The following is a 19,775-nucleotide window of genomic DNA, read 5'->3' on the forward strand; positions in this document are numbered from 1 at the left end:
AGAGCCCTAAACATTATTACACATTTTCCAGATTTTTCTTCTTTGCACTTGTAAATTAAAATGGATAAATATGAACCTGATTTGGAGGGGGGGGGGCTCAAACATATGATTAATTTTACATGAATCTAGCAATGCACTTTCTTAAGCAACTAAAACCTTGACAAATGATGCTTTCTCTATTGTTGCACTTTGTGCACTAATAAATAAAAATATAAACTGGCTTTTTAACTGTGCTGTTGTCAATCTCTTTTATGGAGAGCTAGGGGGGACAGTCCCTATGTAACTTGGCTTCTGGATCACTCAACCTGGTGGATCAGTTTTCTCTTATACTAGGTGTCACCAAAATGTTGGGACAAACAGTGAGCTCATTTAAGATGAGTTCCAGTGAAATTCTTCTGGGTGCGGCAACTGCTGATTCAGCCGAAGGAGTGAATGGTGCAATCAATCTTGAAATAATCTTTGCACATAGACCATCATTTGTTCACATGCAAATATCTAAATTGCTTTGGGCCTCCATCCCACCAAGAAAAAGGATATAGGAACCGCTGCAGTAGCATTTACTTTGATTTCCACAACTAGTTTGGGATATATATTTTCTTAGAAAAATATATTAAATTTATATCGATGATTTAGGAGAAAAAAGTTATTCATGTTTTTTTGCCACTGATATGCCACAGCCCTCTCATTGTGCCTTCAGATCTCCAATTTAGATTCTTCGATGCATTCTGAATCTCTACACGTTAGGCTGAAAATGGGATAATGAAGAAGGTATGTTTGTAATCTTGAATTATGTATAAAAATAAAAGATGGAAGAAAAATAATAAAATAACCCAGTAGAGTCTAACGTCTGCATGGAAAGATCCACGTAGTTTCCCTGGCATAAGGATACAACTATTTCCATCCCACCTTCTTCCGGGACGCTTTTCTCTAATTTCAATCTAGCCTTTTAAATTGCTCTTGCGGTCCAGCAGGATTCATTCATCCCGTTTAGTTGAGTCAAAACCTGCAAGGATAGCCTTTCATTGCTAGTCTCTGGACAGTGTGATTAACAAAAGGTACAAGCCAGATCAACGTTGCATCCTTTTGCGAGTCTCTCAGCATTTCTTGGCCAACCGCGATAAGGGGAAAAGCTCCGTTTTCCAAAGAAATCGTGTGACGCTTCCCTTTCCGATTCCGCGGGCAAGAGCCCTTTAATACCAGCCACTTCTAACGCATGCTCAGTGCAAAGGGTTAGGCAAGCTAAAGCCGGCAGCTGGAAGCCCACGCCCTGGAGGACCCACACCTTAAAAACACGCCCTGGAGCACACCTTTAAAGGCACGTCGAAACCCGACCGCTCTTCCACGCCTCGAGCTGTACAGCGCATTCGCACTTCGTTGCAAAGAGGGGAAAGGAAGTTTGTAGCAAGCGGCTGAAAGCAATTTCGCCCGGGCCTGCAGGCTGCAAACTCTTTTTTTTTTTTTAATAGAGGGCTGGCCGCGGAAGAACTTCTCTTTTCGGCCTCTTTCCAGGAAAGTTGGCGAAAAGACTTCCCTCTAGGTAAAAAGAGGCCTCAAGCCGCGATTGGAATTCAGCGTTTGCAGGGAAAGTTCTCAGGGCGTTCAGCTGGGCGGCCGGGTTGCCTGCGGGCTTTAAGGGAGGCGTGGATTGGGGGCTTTCTAACAGCAAAGGGAGGCTGTGACTGTTTAAAGCAGGGGTCTTCAAACTCGGCCCTTTTATGACTCATGGACTTCAACTCCCAGAATTCCTCAGCCAGGCATGCTGGCTGACGAATTCTGGGAGTTGAAGTCCATGAGTCATAAAAGGGCCGAGTTTGAAGACCCCTGCTTTAAAGGGCCTCTCCCAGGAAGTTTAAAGGGCTGGTGGTGAACATATGCCCTTTCCGCGTCTGGATTTCTTTCCTGCCCTTCTTCCTTCCCTCCCTATCTAGGGGGTTTTCACCCCCTTCCTTTTGAAGAGGCGGTGTGCAGTTTGCTTGTTGAGTCAACCCAAGGCAACATTGTTCGTTTTGCTTCTTCCAGGATTTATTTGCAGCTTCGCTGGCTTTTCTCCCCAGCCAGACGTCTCCAGTAACTGCCCTAGCAGCCCCAGAATACTTACCTGTTCCAGGTAAAACCATTGTACGTTTTTTCACTCTCTCCTGTTCTGCAGGTGCCACAGGTGAGATTGGCATAAAGTGACAAGTTTGCTTGAGCTCCCTTGGCTGGGAGCTGATTTGACAGTTTGCTGGGGCTTTCTTGGTTGGCACATTGTTGTATGAATACGTAACATACTTAACTTCAATTTTAATTTATTTTATTGGGGCTAATTTAATTCTTTTTAATTTTTGTATCGTTGTATTTTATTGTTGTTAGCTGCCCCGAGTCCTTCGGGAGATAGGGCGGCATATAAGTCCCAAAAATAACTAACTAACTAACTAACTAACTAACTAACTAACTAACATATACCGGTGGTAAGAGTCAATCTTGGCACCTTGAAAACACCAAACTGTAAAGGGAGGTGTGTTTCAGTTAGTTGTGGAGCCTAAAGCAGCATTTGCACTCTGCAGTGCAGTGTGCTGCTGTGTGTTTGGGGTACCTGTGTGCTATAATTCATCCCACGGTTCCTCGTTGGATAAGCACAGAAGAGAAGTTAGGGCTGCCAGGCTGGGATTCTCATAGAATAGGTAGAACTGCTGTTTTCTGTGAAGCTGTACAGTTACTTTGAATAGAGGAGTACCCAACCCCCACCCCCATATCTGGCAGAATGAAAACCTTAATAGAATTTAATAAAATTGCTACTTTACTACTCTATCTTATATTTGCTGCGATGGCAGGGACTTAGGATAGCTGTTCTTGTTCTTTAATATGAGAGCTAGCATTTGATTTTTCTAAAACTTCTTGATTACCCTGCAGTGAATAGACAGACATTTGCTTGAATAACAGGAAAGTGATAAAAAATTTCAGTGGAGGCTGTGCTAGGCATATTGGGAGACAAACTTGAAGTCTGTTACTGACAGTATTAACTAAGAGTTACAAAATAGCATCCAACTTTTTGGATTCTCCGAAATAATTCATTAAGACAAGAGGTAGATTATGCAGTTCTCTTGACTTTTATTATTTAAAAGACACCTCTATCTTCTTACTATTCTTTTGATCCTCTTCATGTTTGTTTTGCTGTTTACCACATGCATCTGATTACTTGATATTTTGAGACAGCCTGTTTGTAGTGTTGCTATAAAATAGGGTCTGTCTCATCTAAGACAGAAGTTTCATTGTCTGACTTGAAAGATGACAATTTCTCTGCTTTCTTTTAATTTTCTTTTTTTTAATATGAGCATTTATATTACCTAACATATGTACTTTAATATGCCATGGTATCTTGGACATTACCAATATATTCAGAAGATTGAGTTGTCCAGTGGTTCTCAGCCTATGGTCCACGGATCCCTGGGGGGCACAGTGTCATCACGGGGGGGGGAGTATGTGAAGGCTTGAAGAAAGGTTATTTTGATTTAAATCTTGAGTTTAAGTCTTGGGGCTCTATGGTCATGGTCCATGGCCACAAAATATATTTAAAGGGGGTCCATGGTGAAGAAAGGTTGAGAAACACTGGAGTAGGTGATTAATGTAAAAGAAAAAAGTACATAGTAAAATGAATCAAGGCCCTGGATAATAATTTCTGATTAAACTATATGATAGGTACTTTATAGCAGAGGTCCCCAACCCTGGCTCACTACCAGGCTATGGCCTATTCAGAAACAGGACACGTGAGTGGTAAGCAGTGTGCACGCGCGGTGCACAGCTTGACTTGCATAAGTGGCAGATCAGCGCACATGCACAGACTGCACTGTTCAACTTGCACAAGTCGAGCTGTGCACAAATGCGTGTGTGTGCTGGCCTGCAGATTGTGCAAGTTGAGCTATGCATGTGCACCAACCTGCCATACATGCAGCCTGGTTCCCCTCTTCCCCCCCCCCCCGCCCCCAACTGGGCCACCAAGTTGCAAAGATTGAGGAGTGCTGCTTTATAGCCTGGGTGTGTAAAAGAGGAATATTTGAGTATTGGCTGTAAAACTGATAAATTGCCTTCCTGAGGATTTTAACTATTAAAGCCAAAGAACAGTCAGGTAAGTTAGTCAACAGTGATTCTTCAGTGCTTAATTTTTTTTTCTTTTTAAATATTGGCCTTTAACCACTTTTTTATCCCTTTGAATAAACTCTGATTCCTGGTGACTATCTTGACAAATCCCTGCTGTTTTCTGGACAAAGCTTTTTGGAACTGGTGTACCATTATCTGCTTCCTGAGAGAGAGGGACTGACCCCAAAATCATGCAGCTGGTTTCATGCATATGACAGAGCTAGAATTCCCAGTCCCAAGTTTCTGGTCTGGTGCCTTAACTGCTATATCTAAACTGGCTCTATTTTTTAAATAATTTTTTAAGTTTAACTGGTTAAGTATAAAATTAAGATGAGTACTTGCTGACCTTCCCCTAAACTGTAGAATAAGTGCCTTAAGACAGACAGCAATTTTGTTGCAATAGTGCTTTTCTGTTTATGGAGTTCATTCCTGCTCTGTGTGTTGTGGAAATCATCTATGGAATTGTAGCTGCTCCACCTCCCAACCAGATAACCACAAGATGGAAGCAAAAAAATAAAAAAATACAGAAAATTTTAATTCTTTACTACCATCTAGGGGTCATTTGCAGCCTGGAAATAGGCACACTTCCTTTCTCTCTCATTTTTTTCTTGGGTAAGTTATTTTTCAAGTATTAAGCATTTTTCTTCTCCAGGACTGGTTTGTACCACGTGAATAATGCAGATATCCTCTCTTCCCATCATTTAGCTTTTGTATGGTTGCTGTAGAATTGTCACAAGGTTGGGGAGGAGGGAAGCCCTGTTTTTATCTCTGGAATTATATATGAATCTGCAAGTGGGGTTCATAGTTCCCTTATATTTTGTCCACTAAGTTCTGTACATCATATTCCTTAAAGCAAATAGAAATGGAATGGAATGGAATGGAATGGAATGGAATGGAATGGAATGGAATGGAATGGAATAGAATAGAATAGAATAGAATAGAATAGAATAGAATAGAATAGAATAGAATAGAATAGAATAGAATAGAATAGAATAGAATAGAATAGAATAGAATAGAATAGAATAGAATAGAATAGAATAGAATAGAATAGAATAGAATAGAATAGAATAGAATCAGAATAGAATAGAATCAGAATAGAATCAGAATAGAATCAGAATAGAATCAGAATAGAATCAGAATAGAATCAGAATCAGAATAGAATCAGAATAGAATCAGAATAGAATAGAATCGAATAGGAGCAGAATCGAATAGGAGCAGAATCGAATAGGAGCAGAATCGAATAGGAGCAGAATCGAATAGGAGCAGAATAGAATAGGAGCAGAATAGAATAGAATAGTATAGTATAGAGCAGAATAGAATACAGCTGGAAGGGACCTTGGAGGCCTTCTAGTCCAGCCCCCCTGCTCAAGCAGGACAACCTATACCATCTCAGACAGGTGAATTTCCACTCTCCTCTTAAAAATCTCCAGTGATGGAGCGCCCACGATTTCACAAAATTGTTCAAGTAGAACACAAAATAGTTTCCTGGGTGGGGTATTTCAGTCATTATTTAGGAGCTAATCTATGGTTTATCGTACTATATTTGTTCTCTAGGCTCTGAAACATGGACAGCCTATCTGCAGGAAACACCACCTTTGCCCTCAACCTCTTCGAGAAGCTTAGTGCAAATGATTCTGCCAAGAACTTGTTTTTTTCTCCTTTGAGTGTGTCTTCTGCGCTGCTAATGGTCTCGTTGGGTGCTAGAGGTAACACAGAAGCTCAGATGTCAAAGGTATATCAAGATACATTTTATTAAAAAAGAAAAAAAGGGGGCTAGCTAGGAGGTGGTCCCTACCCTTGGTAGCCAATTATGACAATGTCTAATTTATTACATTTAAATGTTGCCCATGTTGCAGTCATGCAAGTCTAGGTGACTATGACCTGCACTAGAAAGTTCCAAGTACACCTATCAACTCAACCTGGCTACACTCCTAAAATGATGCTGTTCATGCAATTTATTTATTTATTTATTTATTGAATTTATATACCGTCCTATTCCCGTAGGACTCAGGGCGGTTTACAGGACAGTTAAAACCATGAAATACAAAATTAAAATCAATTAAAACAATTAAATAAAATTCAAGCCCCAAAAGTAAATCTAAAACCCAATTAAATTAACAACCCCACAGTCTGGACTAAACAGCTCAAAGAGCCAAGTTTTCAGGTCCCGGCGAAATGAGCGATGGTCGGGGGCAGTCCTAAGTTCCGTGGGTAGTTGGTTCCATAGGGCAGGCGCACCCACAGAGAACGCCCTCCCCCTGGGAATAACCCGCCGGCATTCATTAACCGGCGGTACCCTGAGAAGGCCCTCCCTGTGGGGGTGCACAGGACGATGGGAAGATGATGCCGGCAGCAGGTGTTCCCTTAGATAGTCCGGACCCAAGCCATTGCCTAGTGTCTGATTAGCTTTTGAAAAATGCAACCTGCAGAAGGGGTGCCGCTGTTATCGAGACTCTTTAATTCTGCTCCCAGTGCCATTTTCTCCTCCAGATTTGGGACTCTGTATGCACGAGGAGGGGGAGCAGCTGCTATTTGCTTGTAATGCAAACAGCACGCATAGGAAGCACAATAGGGGTTCAGTCCTCTGGGCCTAACTTTTTATAAAAGCCATTAATGCAGTTGCTAACCATGTCAACGATATTATCTGGGACAAAAGTCCTTAACTTTTGAAGTTCCAGAGTTTGAAAATCCATTTTGTGGAAAATCCATTGTGGTGAATTGTGGTAATTCACCACAATTATCAAAAATCAGAAGGAAAATTTATGGCATGCTCCGGTTAGGGAAAACATTCCACCTCCAGGGTAGGACCTAAAATGGGCATTTTTAAAAAATAAATAGGAACTTGGAGAGTTGGGAGGTGGACACAGAATCTTGGTTCTGGTACATGTTTGTGCTTCAGTGTTGGATACCCATGGCATTCATTTATTTCTCAAATTTATGTACTGCCCAGAGTCATTATGAATTTTTTAAAAATGCAAAATACAATTAAAATAATAAAAAAGAAAGTAACACAGGCCTATGCAACACATTAACAGAATCCACCCCTATGGTATACACTTCTTGGCTCTGCACCTGCAGAAAAAAAAAACAGTTCTTCAAGGCCCATTTAAAAGATGGCTTGGTCAGGGGAACTTGAACCTTGAGGGGAAATGGTACCAGAGTACAAGTATCATGACGAAGAAGGCAAAATGTGGCACTATGTTAAATGTGGGACCTGGAGCAACTCTGTCATATTCTATTGAAGCAATAGGAGAAAGGTGACCGTGGAGCTACATGCCATGTAGATGTTATAGATGGCAATCAGACCTTGAATTTCATCAAGGCACTTACGGATAACTTCCACAGCTGATGCAGGAGAGGTGTGCCTATACTGGCCTATATTGCTCAGTTCTGGATCAGTGGCAGTTTCTGAGTGGCTTTCAAGAATAGCTCTAAGAGGTGCAATTTGCAGCAGCCGACGTGTGAGGCAGGTATGGAATGAATGACTTAAGAGAAGGGATTCCCAGTCCAGGAAAAGGTGTGGTTTGTGCACCAGACAAATCTAGACAAAGCTTCTTCCCAAACCACAGCTGACAGCTGCAGTGGGTATGAATCCAAGAAGACTCCAGATCTTAAGAAGAGACTGGACAGTCATTTGTCTGAAATGGTATAGGGTTTCCTGCCTGAGCAGGGGGTTGGACTGGATGACCTCCAAGGTGCCTTCCAACTTTACTATTATGATTACGATTATGCACAGGTTCTGTCTTAAGGGAATTCTAGCCCATTCAGATTTGAAGTTGGAAAGTTGTGGTGCCAGGAGAACCAGAAACGTGTAGTCACCTAGTCTTGACAAGGTTGAGTTTAAACCTGTTCCTGCCCATCCAAACCCCAACAATCTTCAGGCACTGGGACACGTCCTTGATAGTGTCCAACTCACTGCAGCTGCCAATCTTCCTAGAAGCATTAAAGTTCAGCCTTTGTCTTCAAAAGTGCTACCTACCGTTTCCCTAAGAAATACTTTCCATTATAAATTTGGAGTGAGGCTGATGGCACATAAAGATTCAATTTGCTCAGAAGTTTATATAAAGAGTAAAAGTAGGCACAAGAGTGTTCCTTCTGCCTTTAAAAAAATACTTTATGCACAGAGGCATACTCTTTGTGATTTAAACTTTTTTCTCTTCAAATAAAGGGACATTTCTGAAAATCCTCCATCTCTCTTACTTGTCAATCAAATTGATTTTCAAAGGAGATCAATGATTAGGAATTTCAAACTTGAGAAGTCCAAATATATACAGTAAAACCAAGTTCAAGGTTAACTTTTAGGGATTTTATGGACACCTATACTGTGAGTTTCTGTAGCAACTGCAGGGAAGTGATTTCCTTTAAGGAAGCTGGGTTTTTAAAAATTTTCTTGTACTCTAGAACAGAAGTCTCCAACCTTTTGGGCACCAGGGATGGGTTACGTGTGGAGAGGTTTTTCTGCGGACTGGAGGGGGCCAGGTTTTGTGTGCTGCCTGCATCCCACAGATGGGGCTTTGCTTGTTTGTGCGGTCTAGTTGCTGGCATGCTGCGGCCCGGTACTGGTCCACGGACTAGGGGTTGGGGACCCCTGCCCTACAAGCTTGGGTTCCAAACACTACCCAAATAATAAGTAGGCACAACCATGTTTAGTTTTCAAGGCTGGACCTCATCATCTATTAACTTAAAAAGCTATACACATGCAGGTTAGCTTCAAATGATATGGAGACCATTTGTAATGTGCAAGCTTTTCCAAGCTTTTGCTATTGTTGTATTACATTTTGAATTGACTTTGAACATAACTTGATTATCCATATATCATAGGTGCTATCCGTATCCAAAGATGGAGAGGTTCACCAAAGATTTGAGAAACTCATTTCTGAAATCAACAAACCAGGAGCCAATTATAGCCTCAGTCTAGCCAACCGGCTCTTTGGAGAAACTTCATATGATTTTCTTGCAGTAAGTTACATGCATGTTGGAGAACTGGCTAGAAGCAACCATAAATGCTCTGTTCCAGTGTTTGCCTACCTTACTGGAACTACAGTTTGGTTCTAAAAAAGCACCTAATACGCCTATAGCTTTACTTTGGTCAATTGAGTTATATGAAGGGGGAATTAAAAGGCCAACTGCTTTTATTGGGAATGTTACAGGAACACCCAATAAGATTTTAGCATCCTAAATATAGAAAAGGCAAAATAGAACTATGTGACCAATAATTGCCAGATATATTATTGAATAAACAAATTGTATTAACTGTCCAGTGGCACTGGCTCTTTCTAAGGTGTGTTCGGTGTAATAAATAATGTTTCTGGATTGTTAGTTCACAGAAGAATAGAACAAAATCAGTACTTGCTCTTTAGTGTTGCTTCCATTACTGCGATGTCACTGTTTCTTAAGTCATTTATAGAATCCACTCAGAAATTCTACCAGGCAGGTCTGGAGAAACTTAACTTTAAGCAAGCTGCAGAAGATTCAAGAAGACATATAAATGCCTGGGTAGAAGACAAAACGGCAGGTGAGAATGATAATAGAGTTAATTATTTCCATTAAGAAAGATATGCAATATTGTGCATGCATGTGAGAGAGACAGACAAGGCAGACAGCCCTAACATAGTTAACTGTTACTTGCTACATCAAAGCCCATCAAACCTCTCATGAAATTCTAGCCAAGAACAGATGCTTGATTTTATTGGACACATCTGAGCATATTTCAGTTATTTAATTTGCCTGTTGTTTAACTTCTGTATGTATGGTTACCTTACTAAATAACAATATAAAATGGGCAATGATATAAATGTTAAGGGAAGATGGATGGATGGGTGTTGGACTGACTCTGAGGAAGCAAAACTATATTTTATCCTAAGTCAGAGGAGCTTTTTGGGGAACCGCCTTGAGCTCATGAAGACAAATCAAGATAAAATTCTAATAATTAAATAAAAATGGCTTTATTTTGGTTTACCTACAAACATGTCCATGATTTGCTAAGTATTCCAATGACTGAGAAAGAGAGGGAGGGAGGGCGAGAGAAAGAGAGAGAGATCTTAAACCATAAATCTTACAAGTGGGCTGCTAAGAATTTTTTGTGCAACATTATGCATATAAAAGTATCAATTAAAGCAGGTGTTTTTTTACGCTCTCCAAAGGTAAAATTCAGAATCTGCTTGCCCCAGGAATAATTGATTCACTTACAAAACTGGTTTTGGTGAATGCTATCTATTTCAAGGGAAACTGGGCAAATCAGTTCAACAAAGATCATACACAGGAAAGGCCATTCCACATTAACAAGGTATGCATTTGTTAACAAATAAAGAGGCATTCTGAATATTTTAAATAGCGTTATTTTGCATATATCTGAAGCAAGTCTGGGATTAATTTGAAACATTCCTGTAGCAAATAAATTGCTTACTCCTTACATTTTTATTGATCTTCATGGAAATAGATGAATCATGAAGATCAGTCATCTTGAGTTATTAAGGCTTTGTGTGTAGAAATTCAGACTTTTCAGTCATTGAAACTTTTTCCGCAGGGATTTCTAATGCAGCACCACTCCCACTAATTCTGCGTGATTAACCATAATAACTACAGAGTAGTTGCGATTAGCAAATATATTTGCTGAGTATAGGGTTCTTTTATGTATGATCACCTGGAAGTATTCGATGGAGGATGAACAGGCACAATATGTTTCTATGTGGCTATCCACAAAGAAGGCTAGTTTTGATATTATAAACATCTGTTTATAATTGCTGATTAAAGGCACAGCTCAACTTGCACCAGGGGAGGGTCAGTGGGCAATTGGGTGCCTGCGCACCAGCCCACCCCTCACACAAGTCAAGCTGTGCATGTGTTTGCCAACCCACCACTCGAACAAGGGCTGCATGCCCCCAGTTCCCATTTTCCCACCCCAGCTGGGCTGCTGAGTTGCAAACATTGGGGACCGCTCCTATAGAGAGTATAGACAGGTACAGAAAAGACAAGAAGTAGATCTACTGGCCCTGTGGTGCAGCCTGAACAATCTGGAGCTGAACACTTTTAAAACTGTAGAGATGAGAGTAGATTTTAGAAGAAGCTCTCCTATTCTACCACCTCTTGCAATATTAGGCAACACAATATCAACAGTAGAGACCTTCAGGTTTCTAGGTTCTATCATCTCCAAGGACCTGGCATGGACATCTAACATTCAAACCTTCATTAAAAAGGCACAACAAACAAGGTTCTTCCTGTGTCAAGTCAGAAAGCTCAGATTGCCCAAGGATCTGCTGGTAAGAGTTCTACAGAAGAATTATTGAGTCTGTTGTTTACACTTCAGTAGCTGTCTGGTTTGGAACAGCAAACAAACAGGACAGGTACGGACTTTAAAGGATAGTTAGGACTGCAGAAAAAACAATTGCAACCAACCTGCCTTCCATTTAGGATCTGTATACTGCACAAACCAGAAAAAGGACTGAGAAAATATCTACAGGCGCCTCATATCCTGGACATAAACTGTTTCAACTTCTCCCAACAGGACATTGCTATAGAGCAGGGGTGTCAAACTCAATTTCATTGAGGGCCGCATCAGCATTGCGGTTGCCCTCGGGGCCGGGTGGGTGTGGCCTGGGTGGGCATGGCCTACTGGGTGGGTGTGGCTAGAGTGCATATGGCCTACTGGGTGGGCGTGGCCAGCTCTACATCGTTTGCATCAAGGGTGCCTATGGGGGCCTGGGCAGGAGTGGGACAGATCTGAGGGTCTCTGGCGGAAGGAGGGTCTCTGGGCCAGGGCCAGGGCAGTGGGGGCCGTTCCCTCACTGTTTCCAGGATGGCTTCGAGGGCCACATGAAACCACTTCGTGGGCCGGATCCAGCCCCCGGGCCTTGTGTTTGACATGTCTGCTATACAGCATTGCATGCCAAAACAATTATATATAGATAGTTGTTTTTTTCATTTCTCCTCATTTCTTATCTTTTCTGCTATCTTCTCATATTAGTTTCTTATGATTTATCAATTGTTTGTAACTTATGATTAATAATTGTAGCTATGATTTATGAGCTATGACCTATTATTTCCTGTTTATATGTACACTGTGAGCTTTACACTGGAGACAAATTCCTTGTGCGTCTGATCACACTTGGCCAATGAAGAATTCTATTCTGATTTGATTCAAAAGTCGAAGCTAAAGATGAAAGTCCCAAAGGTGCTTTTTTCATGGGGCAACTGGACTTCCTTGTTTTCCTTTGAAGACGTTTCACTTCTCATCCACAATCACTCTATAAAAGAATGCCAGTGACCAGCTCTCTGCAAGGAGTATAAATCCTTCCATTCCCCACCATCTAATCAGAGCTGAAGAAGCTTCCTGGATGAGAAGCAAAATGTCTTCAAAGAAAAACAAGAAAGTGCAGTTTCCTCTTGAAAAAAGCACCTTTGGGACAAGCATCACTTGGATGACTGAGAATCTCCATAGACACTAAAGATGAAAGATTTAAGCAGAGAGAAAAAAAACCCCAAGACTAAATACATGATAGAATTATTTGTATTTCCTATTTATCTGAAAAAAGTTTCTAACCTAGATTTTCTTCACTTGTAGAACGAAACAAAAACAGTGCAGATGATGTTCAGGAAAGGGAAGTACTACATGACCTACATATCTGACTATCGGACCTCAATTCTTGAGATTCCATATGTTGATAATGAGTTGAGCATGATCATTTTGCTTCCTGAAAAGATTGAAGATAATTCTACTGGATTGGAAAGGGTGAGTTTATCTTTCATGAAACAGAATTTAAACCTTTGTCCATCCGAAAACATCTCTCATAATAAGTGTAAGCTTGTCTGTTTAATATCAGAGCTTGGCTTTCTTAGTATTATTGGTTGACTTGTATTTTCCCCTATTTTGAATAGATGCAAAAAAAAATCTCAAATGCACAAGCTAATGCAGTTATGTCTCAAACCATTGGATGCACAATGTGATTCGACTGATGTAGTCAAGGCAATTGATAAGGTTGCCAAGAAATATGCAATACTTCTTCTGATAATACAAGGGATTCATTAAGAACTAGTTGCTTGAGATAGATTATGCTATTGCATCATCTTCTCTAACTGCCCCAAACAAAGAAGGGCTATATTGTCTGAAACAAACTGAGTCCTGTGGAGTCCACCTCCAAAGGATGAGATAAATGGGATGTGTCTGGAAAAGAATTTTCTCTCAGCTACATTATATCCTTTCCATAGAAACCTGGCTAGTGTCCATTCTTGTCTTTTTGATACAAGCCAAAACCATGTTCTGCACATTCACAGAGTAATTCACAGAGCCTTGGTGGAGCAGTGGGCTAATGCCTCCTTAAGTAACACCAGCTGCCTGCAGTTAGTGCAGGTTCTCATCCCACCAGGCTCAAGGTTGACTCAGCCTTCCATCCTTCCGAGCTAGGTAAAATGAGGACCCAGATTGTTGGGGGCAATTAAGATGACTTTGTAATAATGCTGTTTGGGGGGGGGGGCGAAAGCCCTAATAAGCAGGCATATACATAGAATGAAGGCTATTGCTAAGCACATTGATTTGTGCTTTAAATTGTAAGCCGCCCTGAGTCTTCGGAGAAGGGCGGGATATAAATGGGATTTTAAAAAAATTACTTCTGATAATTGTATAGGTAGCCATTGACTTAATGACCATTCAAAATTTTAGTGACCATTCAAAATTATGAAAGTGATTGCAGTCTCCTGATCATGACTTGTGACCTTTTATGCCAGTTTCCAGCAAAAAAAAACAACCCAACAATTTGTGCTTAAGACAACCACAGAGTCTTAACTGTGGTGGTTCTCTTAACATCCATCATAAAAATTGTAAAATTGGATCCAGCTCAACTTACGACCACAATGACTTACAACAGAAATTCCAATCCCAGTTGTTGGATCATAAGTTGAAGATTACCTATAGTGACTATTTTAGCATCCCTTTTGATTGATATTCTTTGGTTACATCTTCGTATTTGTTCTTAGCTGTGTTTTACTTAAAATTGGAGAACTGTAGCTATGCTGTAACTGAGAGGTTTTAGAATTAAGAAAATCAATACAAAACATTCAACTGTTAAATTTGTCCAAGATACTAGGCAAACAGCAATGCCTGACAGCAGATGAATTTATTTTATTTTATTTTATTTTATTTTTGCAACCTGAAGTAGAAAGTTTAGATTGGAAAAAAAGTATGGAATGCTAGTTTAAGTAATCTGGGTCACTGAGATAGCTTTATGAAAGTTTTTATGAACATATAAGGAAACTTGAAATTTCTCCTATTTCACTTGAAAGGTAATAGTCAAAATAGTGTCACGGGTGTTATAAAATGTCCGTGTTGGTGTGCATGTGTTCCCATAGTTAATTTGTCTTTTGATTTCCACTGCAAATGAACCTTTATATTTCATATAGGAAGATAATAATTTTGATTTTAACAACCATAGTAATTGGCATTTATATGTCCAAAAATGGAGGATTTACAAACATCTGCTCCTTTTTCTTGGCAAGCTTCAAAATACCTTTTATTGCATTCTAACAATGCTCTATTCTTGCTAAGGTTAGTAGAAGCTTCCTGTCACTAATAAGAAAACAGGTATTGATATGGTTCTAAGGTTTACCCTATTTTTGTGACTTTTAATTATCTTTCCTAAAGTTCTAGAACAGGCATATACATAGAATGAAGGCTACTGCTAAGCTTGTAAGCCGCCCTGAGTCTTCGGAGAAGGGCGGGATATAAATGGAATTAAAATAAATAAATTACAACTTTTTGCCATTGCCAGCAATGGGGTGGGCGCAGTTTTGCTATGATGCATCTGGCCCATGGGCCAGCAGTTTTGACACCCTGTTCTAGAAGGAATGGAAGAATTTGCAACTGCTTGTAATATTTCAGGATTTTCCTATTATTGCATCATATTTCTCCTTAGAGTGAAATGATCAGAATACTTCATAGTGTCATATAACTAGGAATTCCTTTCTCCTTTAATGCTTTTCATCTTATTTTAGCTGGAGAGAGAAATTACGTATGAGAAACTCATAGACTGGATCAATCCAGGGATGATGGACCTAAGAGAAATTGAACTCTCCTTTCCCAAATTTAAATTGGAAGAAGAATATGACCTGAAGCCTGTTCTGAGAAGCATGGGAATGACAGATGCATTTGATGAGGGCAAGGCAGACTTCTCCGGATTGTCAGCTAACTATGATTTAGTCATATCTGAAGTTATTCACAAATCATTCATAGAAGTCAATGAAGAAGGCACCGAGGCAGCTGCTGCCACTGCTGCTGTAATGATGATGAGGTGTGCAATGTTTGTGCCAGAATTCAACGTTAACCATCCCTTCCTCTTTTCTATTATCCAGCGATCTACAAACAGCATCCTGTTCTTTGGTAGATATTGTTCTCCATAATGGGTGCATTCTGTCTATGTTGATTAAGGTTTGTATAAGCCACTTTTCCCATCACCACACATTTGCTTTTTTTTTGTATTTGGGATATAGTTCCTTCCAGTAATATTCAGTTTTAATACTTTCTTTCCAGGATAGAATTATCTTTAATGAATTCCAGAAAATAATTTTAGAACACGTTTCTAGTGTTCTGATTGCTAGATAAAGCCTGCAAAATTGCTTTGAGATTTATGGGAATTTGGGGTGTGGGGGAGGTTACTAAGCATGAATCAAGCTATCACAACATAGATGTATCTATGTATCTGCTCTGTGTACATTTCCATCTGATGATACATGTACTGTACAGTCAATTCAGTTTGCCTTATGACCTCATGGTTTATCATTTTGGTGATGTCATGGCTAGCCATGGATGCCTCTGCTTAGCTTATAATAAGTGTAAACAGTGCTAGAACAAATACACATAACACATTTTTGTGGTTATAAACAAGAATGCTGTTGAGAAATATGAATCCTATCTTGGAACTCAATTGTATGGATTATTTAATCAAGCAATTGTATGCAATTCAGATATCTACAAATTATATTTACCTTATACAGTTCTTATTTTGATGCAGCTTTTCATGTATTCAAAATTGAAATAAAAGCATTTGATTATTGCTATCAGATTTACTATCAGCTAGTGTGGTGATAGAGCACTATTACTGAGCTCCGGTATCACTGAAATTGATTAGATTTATACACTTTGAACTATTAACTCTATTGCAATAGGATAAGATTACACAACACACTAAGCCAAAGCTAAACAAATCTCTTAACGTGAATGACAATGGCAGATATGCTGAAAGATTTATTTATTACAATGTATGTTAACCCAGAAGGGACGTGGTGGCTCAGTGGGTTAGGACGCTGAGCTTGTCGATCAGAAGGTCGGCAGTTTGGCGGGTCGAATCCCGAGTGCCGCGTAACAGAGTGAGCGCCTGTTACTCGTCCCAGCTTCTGCCAACCTAGCAGTTCGAAAGCACGTAAAAATGCAAGTAGAAAAATAGGGACCACTCCGGTGGAAAGGTAACAGCGTTCCGTGCGCCTTTGGCGTCTAGTCATGCCGGCCACATGACCACGGAGACGTCCTCGGACAAGCGCTGGCTCTTCGGCTTTGAAACGGAGATGAGCACCGGCCCCTAGAGTTGGAAACGACTAGCACACAAGTGCGGGGGAACCTTTACCTTTACCTTTTATGTTAACCCAGTTTTAAACAAAAGTGGGGATTTTATCTTGCATAATGTTTATTGTAAAGTAGGGGTGTCAAACCGGCAACATAACGTGACGTGTTGCAACATAATCACAACTTTTTCCCCATTGTCAGCAATGGGGTGGGCGCACTTTTGGCGTGACGCATCTGGCTCACAGGCCGGCAGTTTGACACCCCATTGTAAAGTGAGAGCCAATTAAACAAAGATAATGATAGGTCATCAATATAAAACTGTAGATTGGGGGAAAAGGACAGAGTAAGATATCCTAGATTGAGGTTATCCTCTGCATCAGGAGGCTGGAACAAAATAGTCTAGATGCCTCTCATTTTTAGCAAAAGCTGAAACAGCTGTATTATCTTCCTTTCTCTGTAGGGTATTTTGTTAAATTTAGGTAAGTCAAGATAATCTTTATTGTCATTTTTTTACTGTGGGCACAACGGCACACATCAAAAATGAAATTTAGTTGCCCACTCTCAAAGTGAAACATACATGACACATACCTAAAACATACTATATACAACATATGTATAGACCCACACCGCTACATATACATAACAGTAAAATAATACTGTCCATCTTGAATATATAACGGAAGGAGGAAGCCTGAGCGTTCACAGGGTTAATGCTGTATGGAATGAAACTATGGCTGAATCTGGATGTTCTGCTGCGGATACCATGAAGCCTCCTCCCTGAAGGTAACAAGGAAAACAGGTTGTGAAGAGGATGAGTAGTGTCCCAGATAACCTTACGGACCCTGTTCAGACAACGCTTCTGTGCTATGTCCTGCATGGGAGGGAGGGAACTGCCAATGATCTTTTCGGCCAACCTCACCACTCTCTGCACCGCCTTCTTGTCAGACGCAGTTGAGATGATAGAATTGTTTTTGAATAGTTGCTGAGTTCATGAGAACTTGAATGAAAATTCAGCTTCAATTGATATAGCAAGTACAGTGGAGCATATTCACTGCATAACTGAAGCCCTCTGTCATTTGTTGTCTACAATGAAATCTGTTTTCATGATTCTACAGAAAATTAATTAAAAAGCAATATGAATAGCAGCAACCTTGGTTGTGATGTCCCTGGCCTCTAAAACATGCTCCTGTGAGAATTTGCTTGATGTGGCTATCTGTTGCTGGATAAAGACCTTTTAAATCACATTCAACAGTGTTTCTCCATATTGCTATGCTGTTATTTCTTAATCCAAGCCCCAAGAACAAATTCTGTATATAAGAGGAAGGAAGGAAGGAAGGAAGGAAGGAAGGAAGGAAGGAAGGATTTATTTTATTGCCTTCCAGTCAAAGATAAAGCTCATTCATGTGGTTTTCCTAGCATCAATCTGGAAATGGTATACTGTTGATGCTTTCTTTTTTATGTCCCAGACTAAACGAATGATGCCCCTTGGATTTCCAAGGCTCCAGATCTTGGATATTAACTTATTTAAACTATTTGCTACAAACTGGTTGGAAACATATAGATAGTATGTATAATTATAGTCACCATACATCCTTTATTATAAAGGATAGCTGTCCTTTAGATTTAATTATTTCATGGTTTTGCTCTTGAATTTTCCTCTGTAAAACAGTTATAAATAATTATTACTATTCACAATCCTTGTGAACCTCCTTCAGCTTTGCCCCTTTTTCCTGTTTGCCCTTTATTTTTTCCAAGAAATAAAATAATCAGTGCATCTACAGCATATCTACAATTCATTTCTCTGGCATGTAGTTGAGAAGCATCAGGGCAATTTCTGAAAATATACTGGGGTGTGGGGTATGTTTTCCTAACAAGAAGACTTACTGGAATCCTTAAGAGCAAATTCTCTCCAGTAGCCCCAAAGATGGACTTTCTGGTTTTTCTTTGAAGACATTTTGCTTCTCATCCGGACGTTTCTTCAGCTCTGATTGGATGGTGGTGAATGGAAGTAATCCTTTGAAGGGTGCATGAACGAATTGCCAGAAAAATTGCAGACTGTAGGAACCATCTACCATATATAAGTTGCACTATATATAAGAAATAGCTACATCCCTATAGAAATAGTGGTGAATGGTAAATAAACTTAGAGAGAGATTGGGAAGGATTCCATGGATGAGAATCCTCAAGGGGAAAACAACTTGAGAAGCTTGGAAAATTTTGAAAACTGAGATTATAAAAACCCAGGCTAGCACAACACCAAACAAAGAAGAAAAATAACAAAAGAAACCAGCATGGCTGCATAAAGAACACTCTGATAAATCGAAAGACAAAAGGGACAAGTATAAAAAGTGGAAAGGCGTAACTAAGGCAAAATGTCAGCAAATAGCCTGAGCCTGCAAAGATGAAGTGAGGAAAGCTAAGGTTCAAAATGAACCAAGGCTTGTGATAAAAGTCAACAATAACAACAAAAAAGAGCTTTTTTCAACATGGAAAAAACAAGAAAAAAAGCTAAGGAAATGATTGGTCCATTAGTGGGAGAAAGTGGCAAGAAGGTGACAAGCAACAATGAGAAAGCAGAATTACATAACTAGTTTTTCCATCCATCTTTACATAAAGGAAAAAAACAGTCCAAGCTACCAAAAACAGTACCGTAAAAAACAGATTAGAAACACAAGTTACAATAGGTAAGAAAATGATAAGTGAGCACCTGTCCACCCTAGACAAGTTCAAATCACCAGGACCAGATGGATTAAACCCCAAAGTTCTGAAGGAACTGCCAGAGGACTGGAAAACAGCTGATGTAGTTCCCATCTTCAAAAAAGATTTTTTTAAAATGGTTCCAGGAAACTACAGACCTATCGAACACCTAGAGGCAAAGTCATGATCAAAAGCCAATATGGGTTTGTTAAAAACAGATCATGCCAGACAAATCTTATTGCATTCCTTGACCAGGTGACAAAATTTAGTAGACCAGAGCAATGCTGTGGCTATAATTTACTTGGACTTCAGTAAGGCATTTGATAAAGTAGACCACAATCTACTACTTGAAAAGATAGAAAAATGTTATGCATCACCACCAGATGGATGCATAACTAGCTGACCAACCACATTC

General features: G+C 39.9%; 1 protein-coding gene across 1 annotated transcript in view; it reads left to right on the forward strand.

Annotated features, from left to right (window-relative positions):
• Window positions 1-1,304: 1,304 nt before the first annotated feature.
• Window positions 1,305-19,775, forward strand: part of LOC310637671 (uncharacterized protein) — a 28,785-nt gene continuing 10,314 nt past the window's right edge. The window contains exons 1-8 of the mRNA XM_083358173.1: window positions 1,305-1,537; window positions 2,020-2,107; window positions 5,671-5,848; window positions 8,938-9,075; window positions 9,514-9,631; window positions 10,260-10,402; window positions 12,677-12,844; window positions 15,100-15,493. Coding sequence (XP_083214299.1) covers window positions 5,681-5,848; window positions 8,938-9,075; window positions 9,514-9,631; window positions 10,260-10,402; window positions 12,677-12,844; window positions 15,100-15,493 — 1,129 coding nt within the window. The 5' untranslated portion in view covers window positions 1,305-1,537; window positions 2,020-2,107; window positions 5,671-5,680. The remainder of the gene's footprint in view (window positions 1,538-2,019; window positions 2,108-5,670; window positions 5,849-8,937; window positions 9,076-9,513; window positions 9,632-10,259; window positions 10,403-12,676; window positions 12,845-15,099; window positions 15,494-19,775) is intronic.

Source organism: Vipera ursinii (assembly GCF_947247035.1).
Source record: "Vipera ursinii genome assembly, chromosome: 3".
In the NCBI taxonomy this organism is placed as follows: domain Eukaryota; kingdom Metazoa; phylum Chordata; class Lepidosauria; order Squamata; family Viperidae; genus Vipera; species Vipera ursinii.